The 21,122-nt window shown below is 44.8% G+C and overlaps 1 protein-coding gene and 1 long non-coding RNA gene across 4 annotated transcripts in view; one reads left to right on the forward strand and one right to left on the reverse strand.

Moving 5' to 3' along the window:
• LOC137860572 (uncharacterized) overlaps positions 1-21,122 on the reverse strand; it is a 96,103-nt gene that overhangs the window by 65,853 nt on the left and 9,128 nt on the right. For all 3 annotated transcript variants that reach the window (XR_011099019.1, XR_011099018.1, XR_011099017.1), the window contains exons 3-4: positions 13,235-13,481; positions 1,116-1,262 (exon numbers count right to left, since the gene is read on the reverse strand). This is a non-coding gene — a long non-coding RNA (uncharacterized lncRNA). The remainder of the gene's footprint in view (positions 1-1,115; positions 1,263-13,234; positions 13,482-21,122) is intronic.
• On the forward strand, positions 4,981-6,805 carry JUN (Jun proto-oncogene, AP-1 transcription factor subunit). Its single transcript, XM_068690950.1, has one exon. The coding sequence runs from the start codon at positions 5,183-5,185 to the stop codon at positions 6,128-6,130; it is 948 nt and encodes a 315-aa protein (XP_068547051.1). The 5' UTR covers positions 4,981-5,182; the 3' UTR covers positions 6,131-6,805.

Here is a 21,122-nt window from a genome sequence, read left to right on the forward strand (position 1 = left end):
GAGATCAGGGTGTTTATTCCTAATCAGATGGGACTGAGGAGGAGGAGAAGTCCAGCAGCACCTTCTCCTAAACCGAAGTCTTTAATTCTGTTTGTGTTTTCAGGTATCATCCTACCTTTTCTCCTACGTGCCCTTTCCTCCCCGCAGTGCCTTCCTTAGCTCTTTGGCAACCCTGGCTGCTCCCACACCATGACTCCAACTCAAATGACTGTCATCCAGAGGGAATGTTTCCATTTGAATGACATGAGCAGGCACTCTGTAAACTTCCCCACAGGCTCTGCCACTATAATCCCTAGGAAGGAGCAACCTGCAGGACCTACTTTCACTGTTCAGTGCTTTCCCTGTTTATTGCTACCACTGTCAGAGCGAAAACCATCCCTCAGATTCAGACAGGAGTCCTGACGTCTGCCAGCCACCAACCACTGGTGATACTCAGCAACTTGCTGGCCACATCCAGACCTGACCCCACAGCACAGGGAAGGAAAGGCTGATTTCTCATTGGAAATTCCTGTGCTCTGGGGTGCTTTACGCTAGGCATTTCTGGTCTCACGCTGACTTGCTTCCTTTCCTTCTCCTGTTGCAAGCACTGCTTTATCCCAGGTTGCCAGGAGCCCACTGTTCCAGCAGCTGCTAAGACAGAGTGAGGTGTCAACTTTGACGGGATGCCAGATTGTTTATTAATTAAAAGGCCAAGCATTCTGTATCGTTCTGAGACCCAAAGCAAAACGGACCTATCCTATCCAGGGCTCTCAGTGGTTAAATCTGGTTATTCCGAGGCATTCAGTCGCAACTGGCAACCGTAAATCAACACATTTTGTTGTCACTGCTGACTTTAATACATGTTTACAAAAATATCAAAATGCCAGAAAGCCATCTTCAGTTCTTCACAGTGAAACTGCCTCAATTTGAACCTGAACAAACACATACTTCCAGTGGGATCTTTGTCCTCAAACACAGCAAATATCTTTTTGAAGGTGTTCATCTGCCTCCCCAGCACTCAGCATTAGCAGGCTTCTATTTGTATGTTATATTTTTTTTCGTACTGCCAGCCCACAGCGCCGAGCGCAGCCGTCTGCTTCCCATATGCCACACGTCCTCCCTCCTCTCCTGCTTACCTTCAAACCCACTGCACTCTTTGGGCTCCCACTGCGGGTGAGCTGCCATTCTGCCAGCCTGGGTTGTGCACAGAGGATTTTTCTGGCTGTAAGCTCCACGGGAGGGGAACTTTGCACAGCTCTCCATTTCTCAGAGCACCGGGCACACTACAGTACAGAAGGAATGAACACGAAGGCATTAATGGTGTGACATTTAGGTTTTTAACACCCTAAAATGCAAGGGGGAAAATACCTTAGGGTCCCTTTCAGACTCATCTCTAAACAATGTAGTTAACCTCCATTTGGACATTTTTTTCATCACAAATTATGCAAATGCACACAGCTGTTTGAATAACAAAAACATAGTTCATTAATTATTTGTAAATATACTTCTGAGAACTTGCAGTGACGTCTCCAGTCCTCTATAAAGCTATCTGGGAACGTAAAAAGAAATAATACCAAGCAGTCTAGTATAGATAGCTATTGGGTAAACAGGAGGTCACCCTTTCCACTTTGGAGACAATCTCATTAAATCTTTCACTCGTATTTTGCTGCACATGAAACATCCAAAGTTTGTTCAAATTGCTCAGACAGCGTTCTTAAGGAAACGAAAAAAAATACATGTTTTTAGTAGTTCCTCCCTTACTCCTGCACTCTCTATGTTTACAGGCAGCGTTGCTGTCCTGCCCCAGAGGTAACCCAACAGGTCTTGCAAAGTCTCCGAGCTTTGCCCCACCTCCATCATTCACAATCTTGTCTCCCTAACCTACTCATTTTCCTCCATTCCACAAACTAGTAGTTTCAAAGAAATTCAGAGATTAATTAAAATGATTGGTGGGATGAGTAGGTGAGGGGGACAGGCTAAAGGGCTTGACAAGAAGAAAGATGAAAAGGACTGAACGCATATAGCTTGGTTATGCGATGACTAATGGAGGGTGGAGGAGATGGACACGATATTCATTTACAAGTGCTTATGGTTCTGAGGAGCCTTTTTCATGTGCACAGAAAAGACCAGCTCGGGATGAGCCTTCTGTTTTACGGAGTTGGGTTTGGTATCCTTCACTTCAAGCTCAGAGCCTCCTTTTCTCGTAGCCCGAATCTTCCCACCTCTGCCTCAAAGCCTCAAATAAATGTTTTGAGTTGGGCTCAGCTGGCAGCCAGACCCCGTTCCTGGATCTCCACCTGGCCACGGGGAGGGCAAAGAGCAGCAGGAGCGGCCGAGGAAGGCGGAAGCTGGGGGCGGCCGGCGGGGCACCTCTGCCACACCTCTGGCGCTGCAGACGGCGGATTTGAACCGGCTCTGAAAACACACCTGGAGGAACCGGGAGCACCTGAGAGTTATTTTTCCTTCACCTTAACCCTAAGGAAACCCTGCTCCTCGTGCCCTCGCACTCACAACTTCTACTGTGCTCTGATTGAGTAAATAAAAGAGAAACACTTGCTCCTTCTGACTCCTCAAACCCTCCCCTCCCTCGGCAGGGAGACCTGCTCCGTAGCAATTCCTCAAGCAAGTGGAAAGCAGTGTGAGAAGGTTCACGGATTCCCACTCTTACTCACTTCATGCAGAGGTGAGGCAGGATATCGCATTTGAAAGCGTGAAATGAATAAAAAAATAAATAAATGAAGAGAATCATTTGTGTAATAAAAATATTGCGGAAACTCCTCTGATGCTGTAATGCATTTAAGTTTAAAAAAAGAAAATCTGCATGGAAGTGTTTTCCTTCTGCGAGCACTGTTTCCAATACAAAAATAGTAAAACTACCATTTATACTTTTCTTTTTTTTCCCAAATGGTCTAGAAATAAGCCAAGAGTACTTGATACAGGCCTGAAACAAAACAACCAACCTATTTATTCCTGGACTCCAAAAATAATTTAGCTGGACGTAGCATGCGTAAGTAATTTTAATTTGTCCCTGAAAAGCCATTTAATTATTCAGATTATCTGATTGCCTCAGTCGGTCTTGTATTGATTGATTGGAGAACTTTATAAATCAAAATCTGCATTACTGCTGGCCAGGGCATCTGCCTCGCACAGCAGCAGAGACGGGGGCTGATTTCCAGTCCCTACCCACAAGTTAGTTTATTGAGACATGTAAATGGCGATGGTTTATAGATGGGTCGGTAAGTGTTCCTTCGTACCACTGAAGGAGAATTTACTTAAGGACATCAGGAAGGGGGGGGTAAGAGCCCTAAAGTAATAGCTGATTAATAAATCAGGGCATAGTCACCAAAAACTCCCAGCTCCCTGGCTAAGGGCCATGAAGGCTCGCTGTCCCCCTGAGCACAGGGCCAAGTCCTGATGAACTCCCTGTGGCACTTGGTGACCCTGGGACAGGGAACCCAAAACCTGGTCTTTGCTTTCAGAGCTCTCCTGCTCCGCTCAGCCTCTGTGACCTGGCTGCCTGTTGCCAGCCTCGGCCAGGTAACCTCTAAGCGAGTAGCAATTAAGGTAATGAGTGGCCTGACGGGTGTCCCCCACAGCGATGGGGCCTCGGCAGCAACACGTCTCCGGCAAACTGGAATGTCTGGTCCTGAAACTGCACTTCTGTAAAAGGAAGTGAAAAACTAGAAGGGGTGGGGGGTTAAAGGAAAAAAAAAAAAAAAAAGGTAAAACCCTCCCCGGCTGAGTGAGTTCAAGCGGTGTCCCCAGCCCAGTGAAGGGAGGAAGGATTTGGGGTGACCCCGGTGGGGCTGGGCAGGACGGGCGGTTATGGGGTCAGAGGGGTTAAAGGCGCCCTGAGCGTGCTCCTGAGCCCGGCTTTCTAGGACAGAGCTGAGGCACAGAGGAAGCAGAAAGACAAAATTTGGGCAAGTTTGGGATGCCAACAGCTGGCTGAACAGCTCTCATTGGGGTTACTGGTCTGAGGGGACACAGGACTCAAAGGGGGCGATTTGCCACGGCTTGCTAAGCGACACCAACCTGGAAAAACCAACTTTTTATTTAAAAATCTTTATTCAGAAGCCTCATTGCAGCGAAGATCCGGGCCCTGCGCTCCTCCCGGGTTTCCACCTCAGCGAGGGGCTGAGGGGCCGCTGGGCTCCCCCCTCACCCGGGGCGCTGGGGAGCCGCCTCAGGCACAAATCCCCGTCACAACCCCTGAGGGAGCCCTGCGACCCCCCCATTTGCCTCACACCAGACCCCAGGAAGGCGTCAGCAGGCGCTAAGCACCGCTGAGGGCTCCCGCAGCTTTCATTACGCGCGCCCCTTCCTCCTCCTCCTCCTCCCCCCCCCCCTCCTCCTCCTCCTCCCCCCCCCGCGCTGTGGGCGGGGCCTCCCGCTGCCCGCCCCGGCCCCTGCCCGGAAGCGGCCGCGGCGCGGCGGGGAAGTCACGTGAGCGCCCCCCTCCCCTCAGCGCCGCCTGGGGGCTGTACCACTCGGAGGCGAGGGCGGGGGGGGGGGTGGTGTGGTGTGTATGTAAAGAATTCCCAGGCCGTGCGGTGCGAGCGGTTTCACCTCGCAGCGCGCCCCTTGCAACCAGCGGGGAGACGAGAGGAGAAGGGAGAAAAAGGGAAAAGAGGGGAGAAGTGAGGCGGTGTGCCCCCTTTCCCCCCCCGTGGCGGCGGCGCTGTTGGTATATTCCGGCTGAGGAGGCGCCCGGCGGCGTCCAACCCGCGCGGCGCGCGGGCGGGCGGCGGTAACCAGATATTCAAACGCACTACGTCAGCCCACAGTGCCCCGCGCCGCACCACCGCATTACCTCAGCCCACACTGCCCCGCGGCCGCGCGCGCTCCGAAGCTTCTAGGGGGCGGGGTCGCCATGGCGACGGGGCCCGGGGCCACGCCCCCCCCGGGGAGAGGCGGCGGCAGCCAATGGGGAGGCGGCGGGGTGACATCATGGGCTATTTTTAGCCGGCGGCCGGCCGCTGATAAGCCAAGGGCTGCACGCCGCCAGCAGGGCTCAGAGCGCGGCGCGGGCGGGCGGGGGAAGCAGCAGCGGCGGCAGCGGCAGCGCGGGGCCGGGCGCTGTGAGGAGACCGCGCGGGGACCGTGAGGGAGCCGTGAGGGGACCGTGAGGGAGCGGTGAGGAGGGAGAGCAGCGGCCCGGCCGGGCGGGCTGCGGGTGAGGCTGCGCTCCCGGCTGCGTTCTATGAGCGCGAAGATGGAGCCGACGTTCTACGAGGACGCGCTGAGCGGCGGCTACGCGCCGCCGGAGAGCGGCGGGTACGGATACAATAACGCCAAGGTGCTGAAGCAGAGCATGACGCTCAACCTGGCCGACCCCGGCAGCAACCTGAAGCCGCACCTGCGGAACAAGAGCGCCGAGCTGCTCACCTCGCCCGACGTGGGCCTGCTGAAGCTGGCCTCGCCCGAGCTGGAGCGCCTGATCATCCAGTCGAGCAACGGGCTGATCACCACCACGCCGACCCCCACGCAGTTCCTCTGCCCCAAGAACGTGACGGACGAGCAGGAGGGCTTCGCCGAGGGCTTCGTGCGGGCGCTGGCCGAGCTGCACAACCAGAACACGCTGCCCAGCGTCACCTCGGCCGCCCAGCCCGTCAGCGGGGGCATGGCACCTGTGTCCTCCATGGCCGGCGGGGGTGGGAGCTTCAACGCCGGCCTGCACAGCGAGCCCCCCGTCTACGCCAACCTCAGCAACTTCAACCCCAACGCGCTCAGCTCGGCGCCCGGCTACAACGCCAACGGCATGGGCTACGCGCCGCAGCACCACCTGAACGCCCAGATGCCCGTGCAGCACCCCAGGCTCCAGGCTCTGAAGGAGGAGCCGCAGACTGTCCCCGAGATGCCGGGGGAGACCCCTCCGCTGTCCCCCATCGACATGGAGTCGCAGGAGAGAATCAAAGCCGAGCGAAAGCGCATGAGAAACAGGATCGCCGCGTCCAAGTGCCGGAAAAGGAAGTTGGAAAGGATTGCCAGGTTGGAGGAAAAAGTGAAAACTTTGAAAGCCCAGAACTCAGAGCTGGCATCCACTGCCAACATGCTCAGAGAACAGGTTGCACAGCTTAAGCAGAAGGTCATGAACCATGTCAACAGCGGGTGCCAGCTAATGCTCACACAACAGTTGCAAACGTTTTGAAGAGACTGGCTTTAAAAAAAAACGCGAACTGTGATATTGTGGTATAACTCAACGACAGACCCGAAGCGGCAGATGCGTGAAGCTGATGGTAAGAGCTGAAAGGCTGAGTCCTGCCTGTGCTCTGCAAAGCGCATGTGTGGAAAGACTGGCAAGCCTTCAGCCCGAGTTGGCGAAGCAGCCAGCACCGCTCCGAGAAGTGCTGTTCCTGCTCAGAGACGTCAGATCTTCGTTTAACATTGACCAAGACCTGCATGGACCTAACATTCGATGATCATTCAGTATTAAAGGTTAAACTGCAATAGAAACTGTAGATTGCTTTATGTAGTATTCCTTAAGAAAAAAAAAAAAGTGGGAGGGAGGTTTTGTGGGGAGGCTGATAAACAAAAAAGAACTGTTCTGCCTGCCTTCAAGTAAATCGTGTATGTACATATCTTTTTTTATTTTATTTTATGAAAGTTGATTAATGTCAATAAACTACTTCATGACTTTGTAAGTTATTTTTATGTTGTTTATTTGGGCGCTGCCCAGTATTGTTTGTAAATAAGAGGCTTTTTTTTAGCACTCTGAGTTTACCATTTGTAATAAAGTATAATTTTTTTAATGTTTCTGTTTCTGGAAAAAAAAATCTAGAAGGTTCTATTATATTTAAGAAAAAAATAAAATACTTAAAATGCATTTCCTCCTCACACTTTTTTTGCCAGTACCTGAGTTGGGAAAATGCCCTTTATGCTGAACTCTAAAGGGCAGGGATTATGTTAAATTTACTCTGTAACTACAGGCATGTCCTGGAGAACGTGTGAGGAGGAGAGGGGGGGGAAAACAGATCCCGGGCGCTACACAAATACAACTTTTTGACTTGTCTTGAAGTTGTAGTTACTAATCTTAACCTGAGCGGATCGCCTGCTGTATCCCGGTGGCCCAGCTGAGGCAGCTGACTTGAACTCCAAGCAGAGCGCAGAGGGGCGGCCGCTGTGGGAAGCTGCTCCACAACTCATAGCGGCTGCTTGTGCTCCTGCCTGCCTCTCATTAAGTTAATGCCCTCAGCAGGATCAGGCAAGAGGCTGTGTTTGTTTTCTTTAAAAAACAACAAACCTCAAAACTTCAGGAATGGTCACCTTTATCGCTACATGCTCTTTCCAAGGTAAGAGAGAATCTTTGTTAATATTTGTGACAATGCTGTTGTCAGCAGTAAATAACTTTGTAACTCTCTGTACCTTGAAATCCCTTCCCTTCAGGTGTTACTGCAACTCTGAAACTTTTTAGCACTAGGAAAGCTGGGAAAACTGCCTGGCAGGAAATGAAAAGACATGAGAGGAACTTTTCTGGCACTTCCTATATAGTTTAAATAAAAGCTTGGTTTGGTTTTTAGTACAATGATGTAAATATATACCTTAGACACATACTACTGAACTCTTTGGGGAAATGATCTCGGTGCCGGATTTTTCAGAACATTGTACCTGTTTCACGAGTATATACTTGAGGGGAGAGCAGATGTTTTCCTGCTTGATGGCCAAAGTAGTAAGAGGAAAAAGATGCCATCAAAAGATAGGCAGAAAATAGTAAAAGTTATTATAGAAGTAACGATATTAACTTTTCAGGGTAGGCAGTCTTAATGTTTTTTTTTTTTTTTTTTTTCCCTCCTTAAAATACAGATAGGCATAATTTCAACAGAAGTGAGTCTTGCTTAAAGTCACTTCTCCAAATGACTAGATAACTGTGTATGTTTACCTTTACTGTTACCAAAATGATACCCTGAAACTTGCAGCTACTGTGTGTCCAGAGAGCAGTTCCTTACAGGAAGCGCAGAGCTCTCTCTCCTGACAGATTTAATTGGGGGGGTGGGGGTGGGGAGGGGAGGGTGGAGGGGGACATTTTATATGAACTTTATCGTGTGAGGGGTTGTTTCAGCTGTCTGGTGGTAATATCCTTCCACGTCGCAGCCCGAGTGTCAAGGTAGGCCAGCGTTCAGATGCTGTTTGCTGCTGCCAGAGGAATAGGCTTGTAACAACACCAACCAAACAAAGGGTTACTAGGAGGATACTGCAGTTTGCCAAGAGTACATTTTGCTGATGTCAGCAACCCGGAAGGTAAGTTGATTTTGACCATATGTAGGAATAGACAGCAGAGGGATAATACACAGCACTGCTGGGTGTGGTTTTACAGGGATTTAGCAAGTGCCAACTAGCAAAATAAGCAGGGCAAGGAGATTAATTACCTGCAAAGGTGCCTGCTTAACTCAACAGTGCTGGGTTATGGAATAGATGTTACTAGCAAGCATTTTGCTTAATCACCTAATTACGCAAAAAAATAAATACATTATATAAAATACTATGTTAATTAAACACAGCTGAGTGACAGTCAGCTCCACCCCGTCCTAACGCGCGCACAGACACTTGGCGGTGCGGTTCCGTCCCGTCCCTCTCCAGCACGACGCTCCGTGGCACCAGCACAACATCAGCAAGTAGCAGGGCTGCTGGGCTCCGTCCAGCCCCGCAGACAATCTGCCATCAAGCAAGGTGGGTTTTGGTGCCCAACAGCCACAAGGAGATGAGGGGCACCAGAGCACGGATGCTTTCTTAGACCTCATGTCAGGATCAGGCCCGAGACAAGGCAAAGAAAGTTGGCATCGCCTCCGGCTGTTTTGTACACAGCGTGGTGGGCTGCGAGCCTGCTGCTGCCTGGTTTGGTTCCCTTCAGCAGAGATTAAAATCCGGCGCTCTTCGCGTATTACCAGATCGCTGGGTAATCAATACACATGACTGTAATGAAAGACATGCGTGCGTTTATATGTGGTGAAATGTAAAGTTTTAACACCTACTTAACTCGAGATTAAAATTGCCTAATGCATTGTGCGCCTCGCTTTTATAAGGAAAAGTCAGCTCTCTTTGAGATTTAGAGAGAAACTCTCTTTTTGTTGCCCCAGCTGTACTCACAAGGGAATATTTTGCAAATAACAGCATTGTGAACATGTATTTTGTTTGGCTGTGAGTGTTGTCAACGGATTCAGGAAGTGAAGTCAGAAAAAGGCAGGGTTTCAAACAGGGCAGGCTGCGCAGAAATGCCTAGGCAAAGAGCGGCTAATCAGAACAACATGTTTGGGTTACGGAGATATTAATTAGAATTTGGGTCTGTGCTAACAACGGCACACTTCTGTCCCAGGAGCAGAGGTGAGCTGCACTGGGGGTTTGACCATGATTACTGCAGAATACTTTTAAATCCAAATTACTTGCCATTCCAGAAATGGTAGTAACAAGCCAACTTATTCTAGTGGCACAGAGTTTCGTACCAGCCAGTTTTAGCCTCAGAGCACAGCAGCAGAGCCCTTCGGTGCTGAATCGCCCAATTCTCTGCAGGTCTGACCTCAAACCATGGCACTTCAGTACCAGCCTAAGGCAGCACCTGCCCACCTCATGGCAAAGCCCAACAGCCAAGAGATGCCTTGGCTACCTTTCTGTTTTACAGGAACCTGTCACCAAATGCAGAGTACCCCTCTAAACCTAAACCTGCATGGAGAACAGGCTGGCTGTTCTGTCCCATGCAGAAGCCTAGGGAGCATTTATCTTTAGTATCACCCCTCGTGCCTTCTCTGTTCTCCACCTCTTCTTCCCAACCCCTGTCCCCAAGACAGAGGTAAAACTGGAGAGTCACCCGCACCAGGAAACTAGTTCAGGCAAAATTTGCTATATTAAAAAAAAAAAAAGTTGCAATCATACAAAATATTGCTAACAGGCAGGCAGACAGCAAGGAAGTACTTGAAGTTATTGTATACCCAAACCCATTACAAAGCTCACTCTACCTCAGTGACATTTACCATGGGACAGGTAGAAGGAAGGTGGTATTAGCCTTCCAGCTAAAGCAAAGGACAATGTAGGTGGGTTGCTTTGTGAGAAGGAATCATTCTTCCAGAGAAGTGCTTGTTCTTTAGGATTACAGTTGCTGCCAGCACCGGTGCCCGCACCCAAAGACTGGCGGCAGTCCTAATTCTACACATACACATTGTGTGTATCGAACACAACTGGTGCTTCTTACAAAGAGAGCTTGTAGGAAGTCATCATATAATTTACCATGAAAGCCTCTGACTACTTAAACAGTTTTAAAGTGGTTTTGCACAGCAGGGCCCTCCTTTCCAATTTTGCGCATTATTCTTTGCGGTACGTTTTTGTTAAGGAACAATGGAACTCCAGAAATCAAATTAGATGTTCATCGTGGTCCCTTCCGTCCTTAAATATTCAGAAATACTAGAAACAGAGTTACAATGGGAAAGCACAGCTTTTTAAAAAGTTAATTAAATATTGAAAATGCTGCTAATTTTCTCAGTTACAGAGTAACAACAGACATTAGGGGGAAAAAACCTAATTCAGAAAAACGAGTGAAGTACATAACCTATTTCTGAAATCTTTACTAAGACAGAACTGAATAGGTTATGACCTGATTAATCCAAATCTCTATAAAACACCTAGAAACTAACTCTCTAAACAAAAGCAGAACTAACATTTATCCTCCTCAGTCTCACAATCATTTTGTGTTTTGAGCCTTGAATTCTCCAAGCAATTTTTATGTTGATTCCATAAACAAAAGGACCAGCAACTCAGTAGCAATCCTCCAATCTGACCTTTGTTCTTTACTCTCTTTTAAATCTAAGACAATTCCTGTGAAACCTGGCAGCTTAATAACACCGAAGATGTGGGAAACGGGACACAATTCCAGCAGATGGAGCTCAAAAACAAACAGTCCTGGAACAAGCTGCACAGATACCTGCAACACAAGGTTCTTCTGCTTACACGGTGTAGTAGCCAGAAAAGTCTTCAGTAGGAAATCTGCTGTCATGCAGATGTTTAAAAAACAAAAACAGCTCCACTAAACTTTTAAAATAATCACTGCTATGAGTAGGGAGACCCTGCATCACTGTAATCACAAAATAACCACAGTTATTTCAGAGGATCCTAAGGGTTCAAAACCCAGCACCTCTGTTTTTCTGAACTCTCATCCAGGACACTAACTGAATGAGGATGACTCCTGTTATCGTGCCTTTTATATCTCAGATAACAAGTCACAGAAACAAGCGTGATGCAAGTACGATCCAGTGAGTGTTGCTATTCAAACTCACAGAGAGATTCACGTAGCACCCAGTGCTGAAAAGAGGTAACTGCAGAAGTTTTGAATCCCCACTAGATGGATTATTGGCAGGTTTAAGAGCGCAGCTTAGTACTACAAAAAAATTGAAGCCTACCTATTTCAAGCAATGAGATTTCAAAGTTGCTGACCTCTGCGTGACCACAAATCACGGCACCTTGGCAGCTTGTGAATGAAAAGTTCATTTTTATCCAAAATTAGTTTTGGAACTTTTAATAATAGTAAAAATTGTTGGCTGCTGCACCCACCTTGCAAGCTCTGGTTGTTGTTTTACTTTCACCTTGAAAAGTCAAACACAGAAAGTTCCTCTTGAAACGAAGCCATAACACTTTAAAGATATGGGTAAGGATTTATTCAATTTAAGGATTTATTCAGTTATGTTATCTAGGTTAGGAGGCACCACGGGTTCTCTTTATATCAACAGAAAAGCACATGCCTCTTCAGAGAGGGGCTTGGGTGAGCTACACAGCTAATGGGAAGTGCCTCTAAGTCAGCTGTCTCCTTCTTTAACTTAAAAGCCTCAGTCCGATAGGAGAAACCTGGGTCTAATGATTACCTGATTAGGATCAGGAGACACTTCTTTTACTAAACGGAAAAGTTCTGTAAACATCTACCATGTGCTAGCAATGAATAACTTTCTATGTGCAAAGTTTTATTCTACTGCATCACACATACAATGTACACTATTTTCCCTATACAAACAATAAAGTTTGTATAAAACATTAACTGTTCAAAACTCCTTACAACAAGTCATTAAAAACAAGACTCATTATGAACCCTCCGGTGGTATGTCTGGGCCCCAGTCAAGATATGATCCTTATCATGCTGAATAATCACTAAGTGTCTGACCCAAATACCTAAAAGGGAGAAAAGGAACCCAAAATCTCAAAACGCACCTTTAGTTTTCCTGTTTGGCTTCGCTATCATACAGATCGCCCATTCTCCCTCCTGGCTGAACCAGTTAATTTCTAAATATAAATATTCTAATTATTTAACAAATTGCTTTTATACGTCAAATTACATGAAAACTACGCAAAGCCATGCTCTAAGCATAGCTGCCTTTAGGAGTGACATTACAAGAATTTACAGTTAGCCTGCAACAAGATTACCGAACAAAGAGAGCCCTTGAAAAGCCAGCAGCAAAGTTTCCTTCTTTAAATGATGGAAAGCAAGCAGAACGTAGTGGTCTTTGTCCAGTTTCCTTCTCCTTTAAACAGAGATTTCTAACCAGTATCTTTCCAGTGCAGCACCGCAGGAAGCAGCACATCTTTATCTAACTTCCCGCAACATCAGGTTTCGGGGCTGTGACCTGTGAAAAAGCAGGCCACTCTTCTCTGTGCACATTCAGCTGGGCTTTTAATATTTTAGCTTTGGTTAGAGACTTCTGACTTTTATTTGCCACTTCTGCACTGCCCAAACCATCTAAGCTTAGCGTTTTTAGGGAAGTGCTCCTGGCTGAGCCTCAGTGCTACTTAGCAGCTTTTACTTCTAATTTTGCAAAAGTAACAATAACGTTGACCGATATTTCTGTTTTTCCAAATTACTGAGCAACAATTACCAAAAAGCAGCACATCCTAATGATGCTTGACAGAAATACCAGTTCTGGAAACCAGGCCACTGATACACACTGGGAAGGAAACATGCTTAGAAATCATAGTGTACTCTCATGTTGGGTAACAGGGATGTCAGAAGCTCTAGCATAGAAGGAAAGAAAACAAGCCAGGGCAAACCATTTTGTCCCAAGAGACTTTTTCTCTTACCAGGAATTTGCAGAGCCTCAAACCAAACTTTTATCTTCACCAGAAAGTCACATGGCTCTAGCTCTTTAAAACTGATAGTTTCAATTAAAACATTAAAAATATGCACACTCTTATTGGCACTGATTTAGATACAACTTGGGACTTTGCTGTATGACCTTGGGTAGCTTTAGCTGCGGTGTTTTAAGATATCAATAAAATAACTTAGGTTTACCTGCTGGTTTGTGGACTGCAGTAACTGAGGGTTGGCCACCACTGTTGCAAGGGCTGCTGCTGCCAGGCAAGCAGGGACAGGTCAGCCTCCAGGCCTCAGGGCGCTCAGCTTTGATGCACATAAGCATTTTTTTCACGTCAGTGCCAGCCTGAGCAGCCACCTTTTCCTTCCTTCTTCGCATCTTCTTTTCCACTTATTTATGCTGGTGGAACTTCTTAGAATATTGCAGGAAACTGATAGAAATAACCTAGCCAAAAGGAAAAAAAAAAAAAACCAAACAACAACTATATTTTCAATCTGCATTGCTTCCCTTATTTGCTTAAGCAGACAGCCCCATAAACACTGAAATGATGGGGGCCATGGAGCAGCAGAACCTAAGTGCAGGTAACCAGCAGCAGGGATGTGGCATCACTCTGAAAGAAATGCTCATTAGCAATCTCCAAATTACCAGAAATTGAGTCAGAATTCTTAAATTCACTCTTCCCAATTTAAACTGCACTACGAAAATGCCCAGGCAGCTCTTGCAGCAGTTTTAATAACTTAATTTGAATTCACACTTTGGGTTAAACAAGCCCAACTTCCCATATGGACAAACCTATAAAACGTGGTTTGACTTTCACAGCGAACAATTTTCATGCGCCCATTAACTTGAATGAGAACTGGGAGTCCTTAGCATACCTGCTTATGAAACTGCTTTGTGTGAGGCGACTACCTTTGTGCATATATATTTAAAATTATTTAAGAGGGCAGCGAGGTTATTATTCAAAGTCTTACAAATGGAATTTCTTGCACATGCTCCTGATGCTGGCTTCCATGTCTGTTTCGAATTTACTTACAAAATATACCAGCACACCCAAAATTAGTTACAAGCTATTTCCTTGCCCCCCTCTGTTCACTGTTTATCATTCTTATGTGCAGAAATTGCTTCTGTGTTTTCCACTGGACAGGAAATGCCAGACTGGCAATACGAGAAAGGCTTGGTTTTTAACTTCATGTCAATTGTTGTTGCTTCCATGGTTATGTGCCTGTGGGTTGAACGGGTATCTGGGTCGATGAAATGCTCGTACTGTTAGTATCTGTGGCAGCTACTTGCTACTAGCAATGCCAGTTACATTTCCAATCAAACTCTAAAGGTAATAACGACAAAGTGACAAAAGGAACAGGGCAATGAGCTCAGGGCATGGAAGATCTTACCAAGTTACTCCTTTTCTGCTAGAAACAGCTCACTTCCCAAATCTGTTGCAAATTAAGGCCATAAGCATCTCAGTTTAGGAACAGTACTGCCTGATGTCTTTCCCATGGTATTCTCTCTTGAATTTCAATTCTAAGTGTCCTGACATGCCCACAGCCTGATCTAAGAAGGAAAAGCCAACGCTATCCCCCTTGGGAATACACCGTGCAGCCCAGCCACAGACATGCAGGCCTGGCAACCTGTGAAAAGTGTGGTGCTGCTGGCCTCATCCTTCCCCTGCCCCCTTAGGAGGCTCTAGCTCCTGTGGTGGCAGTAATGCTCTAAGGGCAATAAGAAGAAATGGAACTCCTTGTCTTGTACCGCTGTACAGAAACGGGAACAAGCGAGATCTAGCAATTAACATCCAAAAATAAAACCAGATTCCTCACTGTTTCTATGGTTCAGTTGGTCTACATCAGACAGCAGCACTGTTTAAGTAGTGAATCTGAGTTCAAATCCCAGGTACAGCTTTACACAGGACCACTCCAGAGTCACACACAAGGCTTCTCACAACAGCTCTCTGTGTGAAACACAAGGAAGATCTACGGTGTGGTCCAGGTCTTAGCTTAAAAAGGAGAATCAACAACAAAAAAAAAACCAACAACCACTCAAAAGCCCCAAATCAAAGAACTATTTTGAGGCCTAAATCCTCTCTCTGGTTCAGATCTTCACAGTGCTGTGGTCTTCATGGAGATCTGCACTCTGACTTGAATTACTTGAAGACTCAAAGTTACTTGAGACTCAAAAGCGAGTCTCAGAGTTGAGAAGGAGTTTGATGAGTAGAGGTTAAGACAAACAGAAGCTCTCCGTGCAGCCAGTAGAAATGCTCACTTTTGCCTATACAACCAAAACTGACCACTTATAATGATGAAGCCCCCCCAAATAAATCAAAGGCTGTTTAAATCCATGAGAAGTGTCAGAATAGAAGTAAAGCTCTCAAATGCTGAGTATTTTAATACCTATTATATTTTATTATTATATTATATTTTAATATTTCGTTCATTGTCAACCATCAGTATTTGCCTAATCTAAAGCCTGTATATTTTGATTCATTAATTAAACTTTTTACATTGCTATACTTTGATCTAAAGCTGGAGTACTAGGAAAGGCTCCACAGCACTGATATTTTTAATTTCATTCGCTGACTGTATGCCTGCTGTGCCCAACGTCATGAACCTCATCCTCATCTTGAGGATAGGTATTATTTGATACTTCACGCTCTGGGATTCCTTCCTTAAGTCTGAAACCCCAATTTAAGCCAGCTGTTAAACAGTAACTAGACACATGTGGAATTTTCCCACTCAGTGAAAATGAAAACTAGATTTTTTTATTATTATTATTTTTTAAAGATTTAAAGTCCATTGTGGGCTGGCTCCTTGTAAATAAAGACAAAGAAACCATCAAAGTCGGTTCACCTGTGTAATGTGAAAGTGATTGTGTGCGACATAACTGCATGTATTATTTCATGCCTCATCCACGTTACAGTTTAATTTACAAAGCTCTGTTGCCTTTTTTAGCTTCCCATTTTACTGTTACATCATACAGTTTGCTTGAAGCAGATAGCACTGTCTGAACATATTTGTCCTCTCAGCCCGTTCTCTAAGCTGTGACATCCTTCAGCTGGCACTGATGTCTGGGTGCAGTAAGCCTTCCCCTCAGCACTGCCATTCACAGGCTGTCACCTAGCACCCAAGCAAGGGGCACGTGGTGCCTGTGCTACCTTGCTCCTGTGCCTTGCTTTTACCCAAGACAGAAATAGGATGGAGAATGAACCACAGTCCATCCGTGTAAGCTGATACCATTAAAATACAGAAAATTGTAGCATTGAAATATAGAGATTTTTAATACCTCTTCAATCACAAGGGAATGGGCTCCAGAGAAACACGCTGTTCTACCAGATGTGATGGCATGTGAAGGGTTAAAAATTGACGAAGTGTTCAAAACTAACAGAATGTTTTCCTGTAAACTCCTTCTATGGTGTGATCTAGGGGAAGGTCCAACTTAAGTGCTGGATGTTCATACAGGATTTCCTATGACTAATGCTGTCAGCATTCAAAACTTTTAATTTAAAATGTGGGCGTTCTGCACAGATAGGAAATTTACCATTTAAGATTTCTTATTCGAAAATGAATGAAAATTACTCTGATTTTCGGATTCGTTTGCTGTAGATGGAACGATACATAAAAAAAGGAAGTCACTAAGTGGCATATGCTGGGATCGCCTGCCAAGCTTTTACACAAGTCTTTTATATCTGGATAGGATCCACAGGAAGCTTGTACAGGAAGGCCTTTTCCTTCCTTATTTTTGAAAAGCTTTGTTGGATGGAAATTATGCCAGTGAGTAGAAAAGGAGGGGGGGGAGAGCAAACTACCATTCTGGTGGGTTTGGTGCCAATCCATGCAAAACTGAAAGTCATATTGAGATAACATTAATGCATCCTGTTGTAAAATAGACCAACAACAAGAACCCGCAGAACACAGGAGATATTTCATAGTTTTTGATTTAAAAGACTCAGAGAAAAAGAACAGAGGTACCAATTCAAAACAGTACAGGAAGCAGAACTCTGGGATGTAATCTGCCAAAATTAAGCTAAATTTGCCAATATTTCTAGAAAGTAGATCATGGCCTTGTATAGTCTCTAGTAAGCTTGTTCTGAATTCTGTTGCAAGCTCAGACTAGTTTAGATAAATTTAATAGTGATACTTTATTGAATTAAGCATTAATTTAACATAGCTTGAGCTGTCACTACAATATCCCTTCTTTCACTTAGTGTCATGCTGATCCCATTCTCATGATGCTACATTAACACTTAGCTCTTTTTTCCTTAATCTGAGTCTTAAAAATCTGTAGCAGACATACTACTATTCTGTGTACTATTATGGGATACATATTGAGCCAAAGACTGCTTCACTGGGAACTGTAACAGCAGCAAACAGACCTACAGGTAGGCTACAATGGCTCTGGATACCTCTTCAGCATCCACCACGTCAGCTGGCAGGAGTCCCAGAAGTCTCAGAGAACAGAAATTAACCCTGAGAGTCTTGTAAACCCAGAATGGCTATTTAGGCAGGGAAGGAAAACAATTCTTAAACAGGGAATGCTTCTGCTGCACAGCAGAGGAGACAGCAGTTGCAAATTAATAGGTTTGATGACAGAGGAAAAAGGGGAATAGGGGACTTTAAATGTCTAAGACAGTATTCAAAGGAAGGCGAGTAAAGTAGTATACAGGGTACAATGGAAGACATCAAAAGCATCATAAAGGATGATGGAAGAGTATGCAGCTCTTGCACAGGCTTTTGGTGGAGGTGTGCAATTCTCTCCAGCTGGACATTAGAACCAAGCATTCAGAGCATGAAAGCTATGATTAAAAAAAAAAAAAAAAAAGGATGCTGGTATGCTGGTGCAATGAGTCAGGCGTGTGCTTTGTCCTCAGAGTAGCTACGGCACAGGTAACAACCACATGTAATCAGCTGCTGTGAGAAAAGGCATTCCTAGAGGAAAGAAAATCCATGCTGATGTGTTTTCCTTGCTCTTGTGACCAAAGCTAGTTTAAAAAAAAATAAAAAATAAAAAAGCATGTTTATGCAGCCAACATTTCTCTGCTTTCAGGGTTTTCTACAGGAATAAGGAATAAAAAATAGTTTAAGGAAAGGGAAGAGAGAAGTCTGAAATGAAAGCTCCGGTTCAGATGAGACTGCACATGATTTGCAAAGCGATGGAAACTGAGGGGGCAGCTAGGTCATGCCTTTCCCCTGCTGGATGAATCACTCTTTGAATGGAAATTTGAGTAGGAAGACATAATGGCTTGGGAACAAAGAGAGCTGCTGGAATATCACAGGTGCAGCTGAACAGAGAAGGATGTTTTGGGATATGCCAAGGAAAGCAAACGCCATGAATCTGGAGGAGTTGTCAGGGCTTTGTGATTTAGGGAGCGACCCAAGTCAGCACGGGTGTCTCACGTGGAGTCAGACAGGAGGAGTGCTGAGGCCCTGATCCAGAGCAGCAGCTAATCACTTCCTCCGTGCTTCAGCACAGTTCTGAATTCAAAAAGATTGAAGCCGCTAATGTCTTACTGAAGTTTTGGGGAATCAAACCTGCACTCCACTGAAGCACCTCTCTATAGTCGAATATACACTTACACACTTTCTGAACAGGAGCCAAGGTGAGGCACGGGAATCCAGATGCTGACAAACAAGGAAACACAGACGGTCTGGGGAACCAGCACAGCCAGCCAAAGCCAGAGGATCAAGTGAGGGACAGGGGAAGCAGTCAGAAGTAACATAACATGAAAGAATTGATGCTCTCTGCCTCAGAAAACACTCTAGCAAGAGAAATGCTGTGAAACAAAAAAGCTTCCAACCAAATTACAGCATTGTGAACAGATCAGAACACTAGTAAGAAAAAACAAGTAAATGGTGATGATTTGATAGCATTTCTATAGCAGGCAGGTTAAACATTGTTTTGACGTACAGAAAGCGTAAACAAGCATAAGAAAACTATTAACTAGTTGACCAGGATGGAGTTCAACTGAATCACAGTAAGGGTAAATGGGGAGAAAAAAAAAAAAAAAAAAAAAAAAAGCTTCCATAAATTATTTTACAGGAAAAAAGGGGGAAAATCCTGATTTAAAAAGAAAAAAATGTATAAAAAGCCCCTTGAATAACTTGAGTTGTCCAAAGTCTAGAAAAGTGCTATAATTTAGAGAGAGTAGTGAAGATCTAATGGTGATAGATATATGAAGGCAGGTAGAATTTAAGTCAAACTTAGATTTTAGCCATTTAACATGAAATAACTGAAAACAACCTGCTATTTCTCTAAATATAGAATACCTGACTAAAAGAAATTAAAAAAAAAAAAGAAAAAGTAATGAAGACAAGCTAAATATGCATTGCCAGGCTCACCCTTAGCCCTGAGTTGCCTTGCTTTTCTATACAGTGCTGAATGATGCTACTGAAAAACTGAGAAATAGAGAAATAATAAAGGAATTATTTTCACTGAAGATTTGCAAGCTTACGCTGAATTTTTGACCCAATGCTTTACCAGTCTCTGTTAAACTACAGCAGTAAGAAAACCTTAAGGACTGACAATGAAATAGCTCCCTCTCCAAGCTCAGCGAGCGGGGAATATGGGGATCATTTTCAAGGTAAACAGGGAGAGAGACAAGCAGCAGAGCTAGAATATTAAGAAAAAAAAAAATAAATAATCAAAACATATGGAGGCCTGCATGACAGCTATGATGCAGGGAATCTCCTCCTATGTACAAGCCCATCAGGAAGACCAATCTGACTCAGCCAGGCCCACTTGCCCTCAGATAGCTTTAAGGAGGGGAATTACCTGAGCCCCTGGTCTCTACTGTCTGCTGTCCCATTTACAAGCCTACAGTAGCTTTTTCCTGCTGCTGGTGTTACTTGAACCTAAAATCTACCACCACTAACTCAGAAGGCACACCGTGTTTTTTACAGAAAAATTATAAAGTAGTTTTTCTTACCAGAATAAAAAAAATATATATATATTGAGATGGTTTTCCACACTGAATTAAAAAGTTTTATATTTCTTCATGTTCAGAAAAAAAACAACTGTGGAACTAAAATAAATGGTTTTGAAAATTCTTTTGACATAATAAATAAAATTTATATACATAAATGGATTCCTCAGAGAGGGCAAAATTTCACTGGGAGGGGGGAGACTTCATTGGCAAGACATTGTTTAGGTAAATGTCTGTACTATGTCTGATGCTTGACATCTAACTGTAATACCTTAATAAATAACAGCAATTAAAACTGGTTTATGATGTGCCAAAACATTATTTCCTTTCAAAGTCCCATTAGTCTCTATTAATCTCTGCAGCATTTTATAATCAGTAGGAACCAAATCCTGCTTGCATGCTGGTTTGAATTCAGAGCAGTTTTCCACAAGCTACTGTAGCTCTGCAAAGCAAATCAGGCCAAAAGGCTTCTGCAGGAGATGTGGTGGCACCACCACGGTCACCTTCTGGGAGCAACGCTGCCTGCAAGGGGAGCCCAGTGAGCACAGGGGCCGTGGGGAGGGAGGATCCTGGCCTTCAACAGTTAAAGAACTTTAACGAAGTATTTCCTTCTGTAAGATTTCACTGACAAAGTGTACGTTCCTGACTCAAAACCACAAGGGCTTGTTTGGTTTAAAATGGAAAGAAAAAAAAATCTGCCTGTTCTGAAAAAAAAAAAAAAGAAAAAAAAAGAAAAACAAAACAAACCAACTCGCCTGCTCTCCATTTGGTTTTGCTGATCCCTGAAGATGCCTCAGCATTTAGTAACTTAATACTCGTACATCAGTTACATTTCATGCTAATGACTTGAGGACTAACATCTTGCCATAACTGCTTTCTGTTAGGGTTGGGGTGAAAAGACACATTTAAACACCTCAAATGGTAAGGTAAAAATCACAACATTGATACAACTTCAAGCCAATTATTGGAGAATGGTTTCTCCTCATTAGTAAAATCAGTATTAGTGTCCATATGGGTTTAGGAATTAACAGACAAATTAGTTCATAGACTTAAGTTAAGCTTGTGACAGCAAAGATTTCTGCAGAATAGATGCGTATGGAAACAGACAACTCTTGATAATCACCAGACATAAAAATAGTTATTTTTCTTTTTTGGCCTTTACATTATGTAAA

The sequence above is a fragment of the Anas acuta genome, chromosome 8 (assembly GCF_963932015.1).
Source record: "Anas acuta chromosome 8, bAnaAcu1.1, whole genome shotgun sequence".
Classification (NCBI taxonomy): domain Eukaryota; kingdom Metazoa; phylum Chordata; class Aves; order Anseriformes; family Anatidae; genus Anas; species Anas acuta.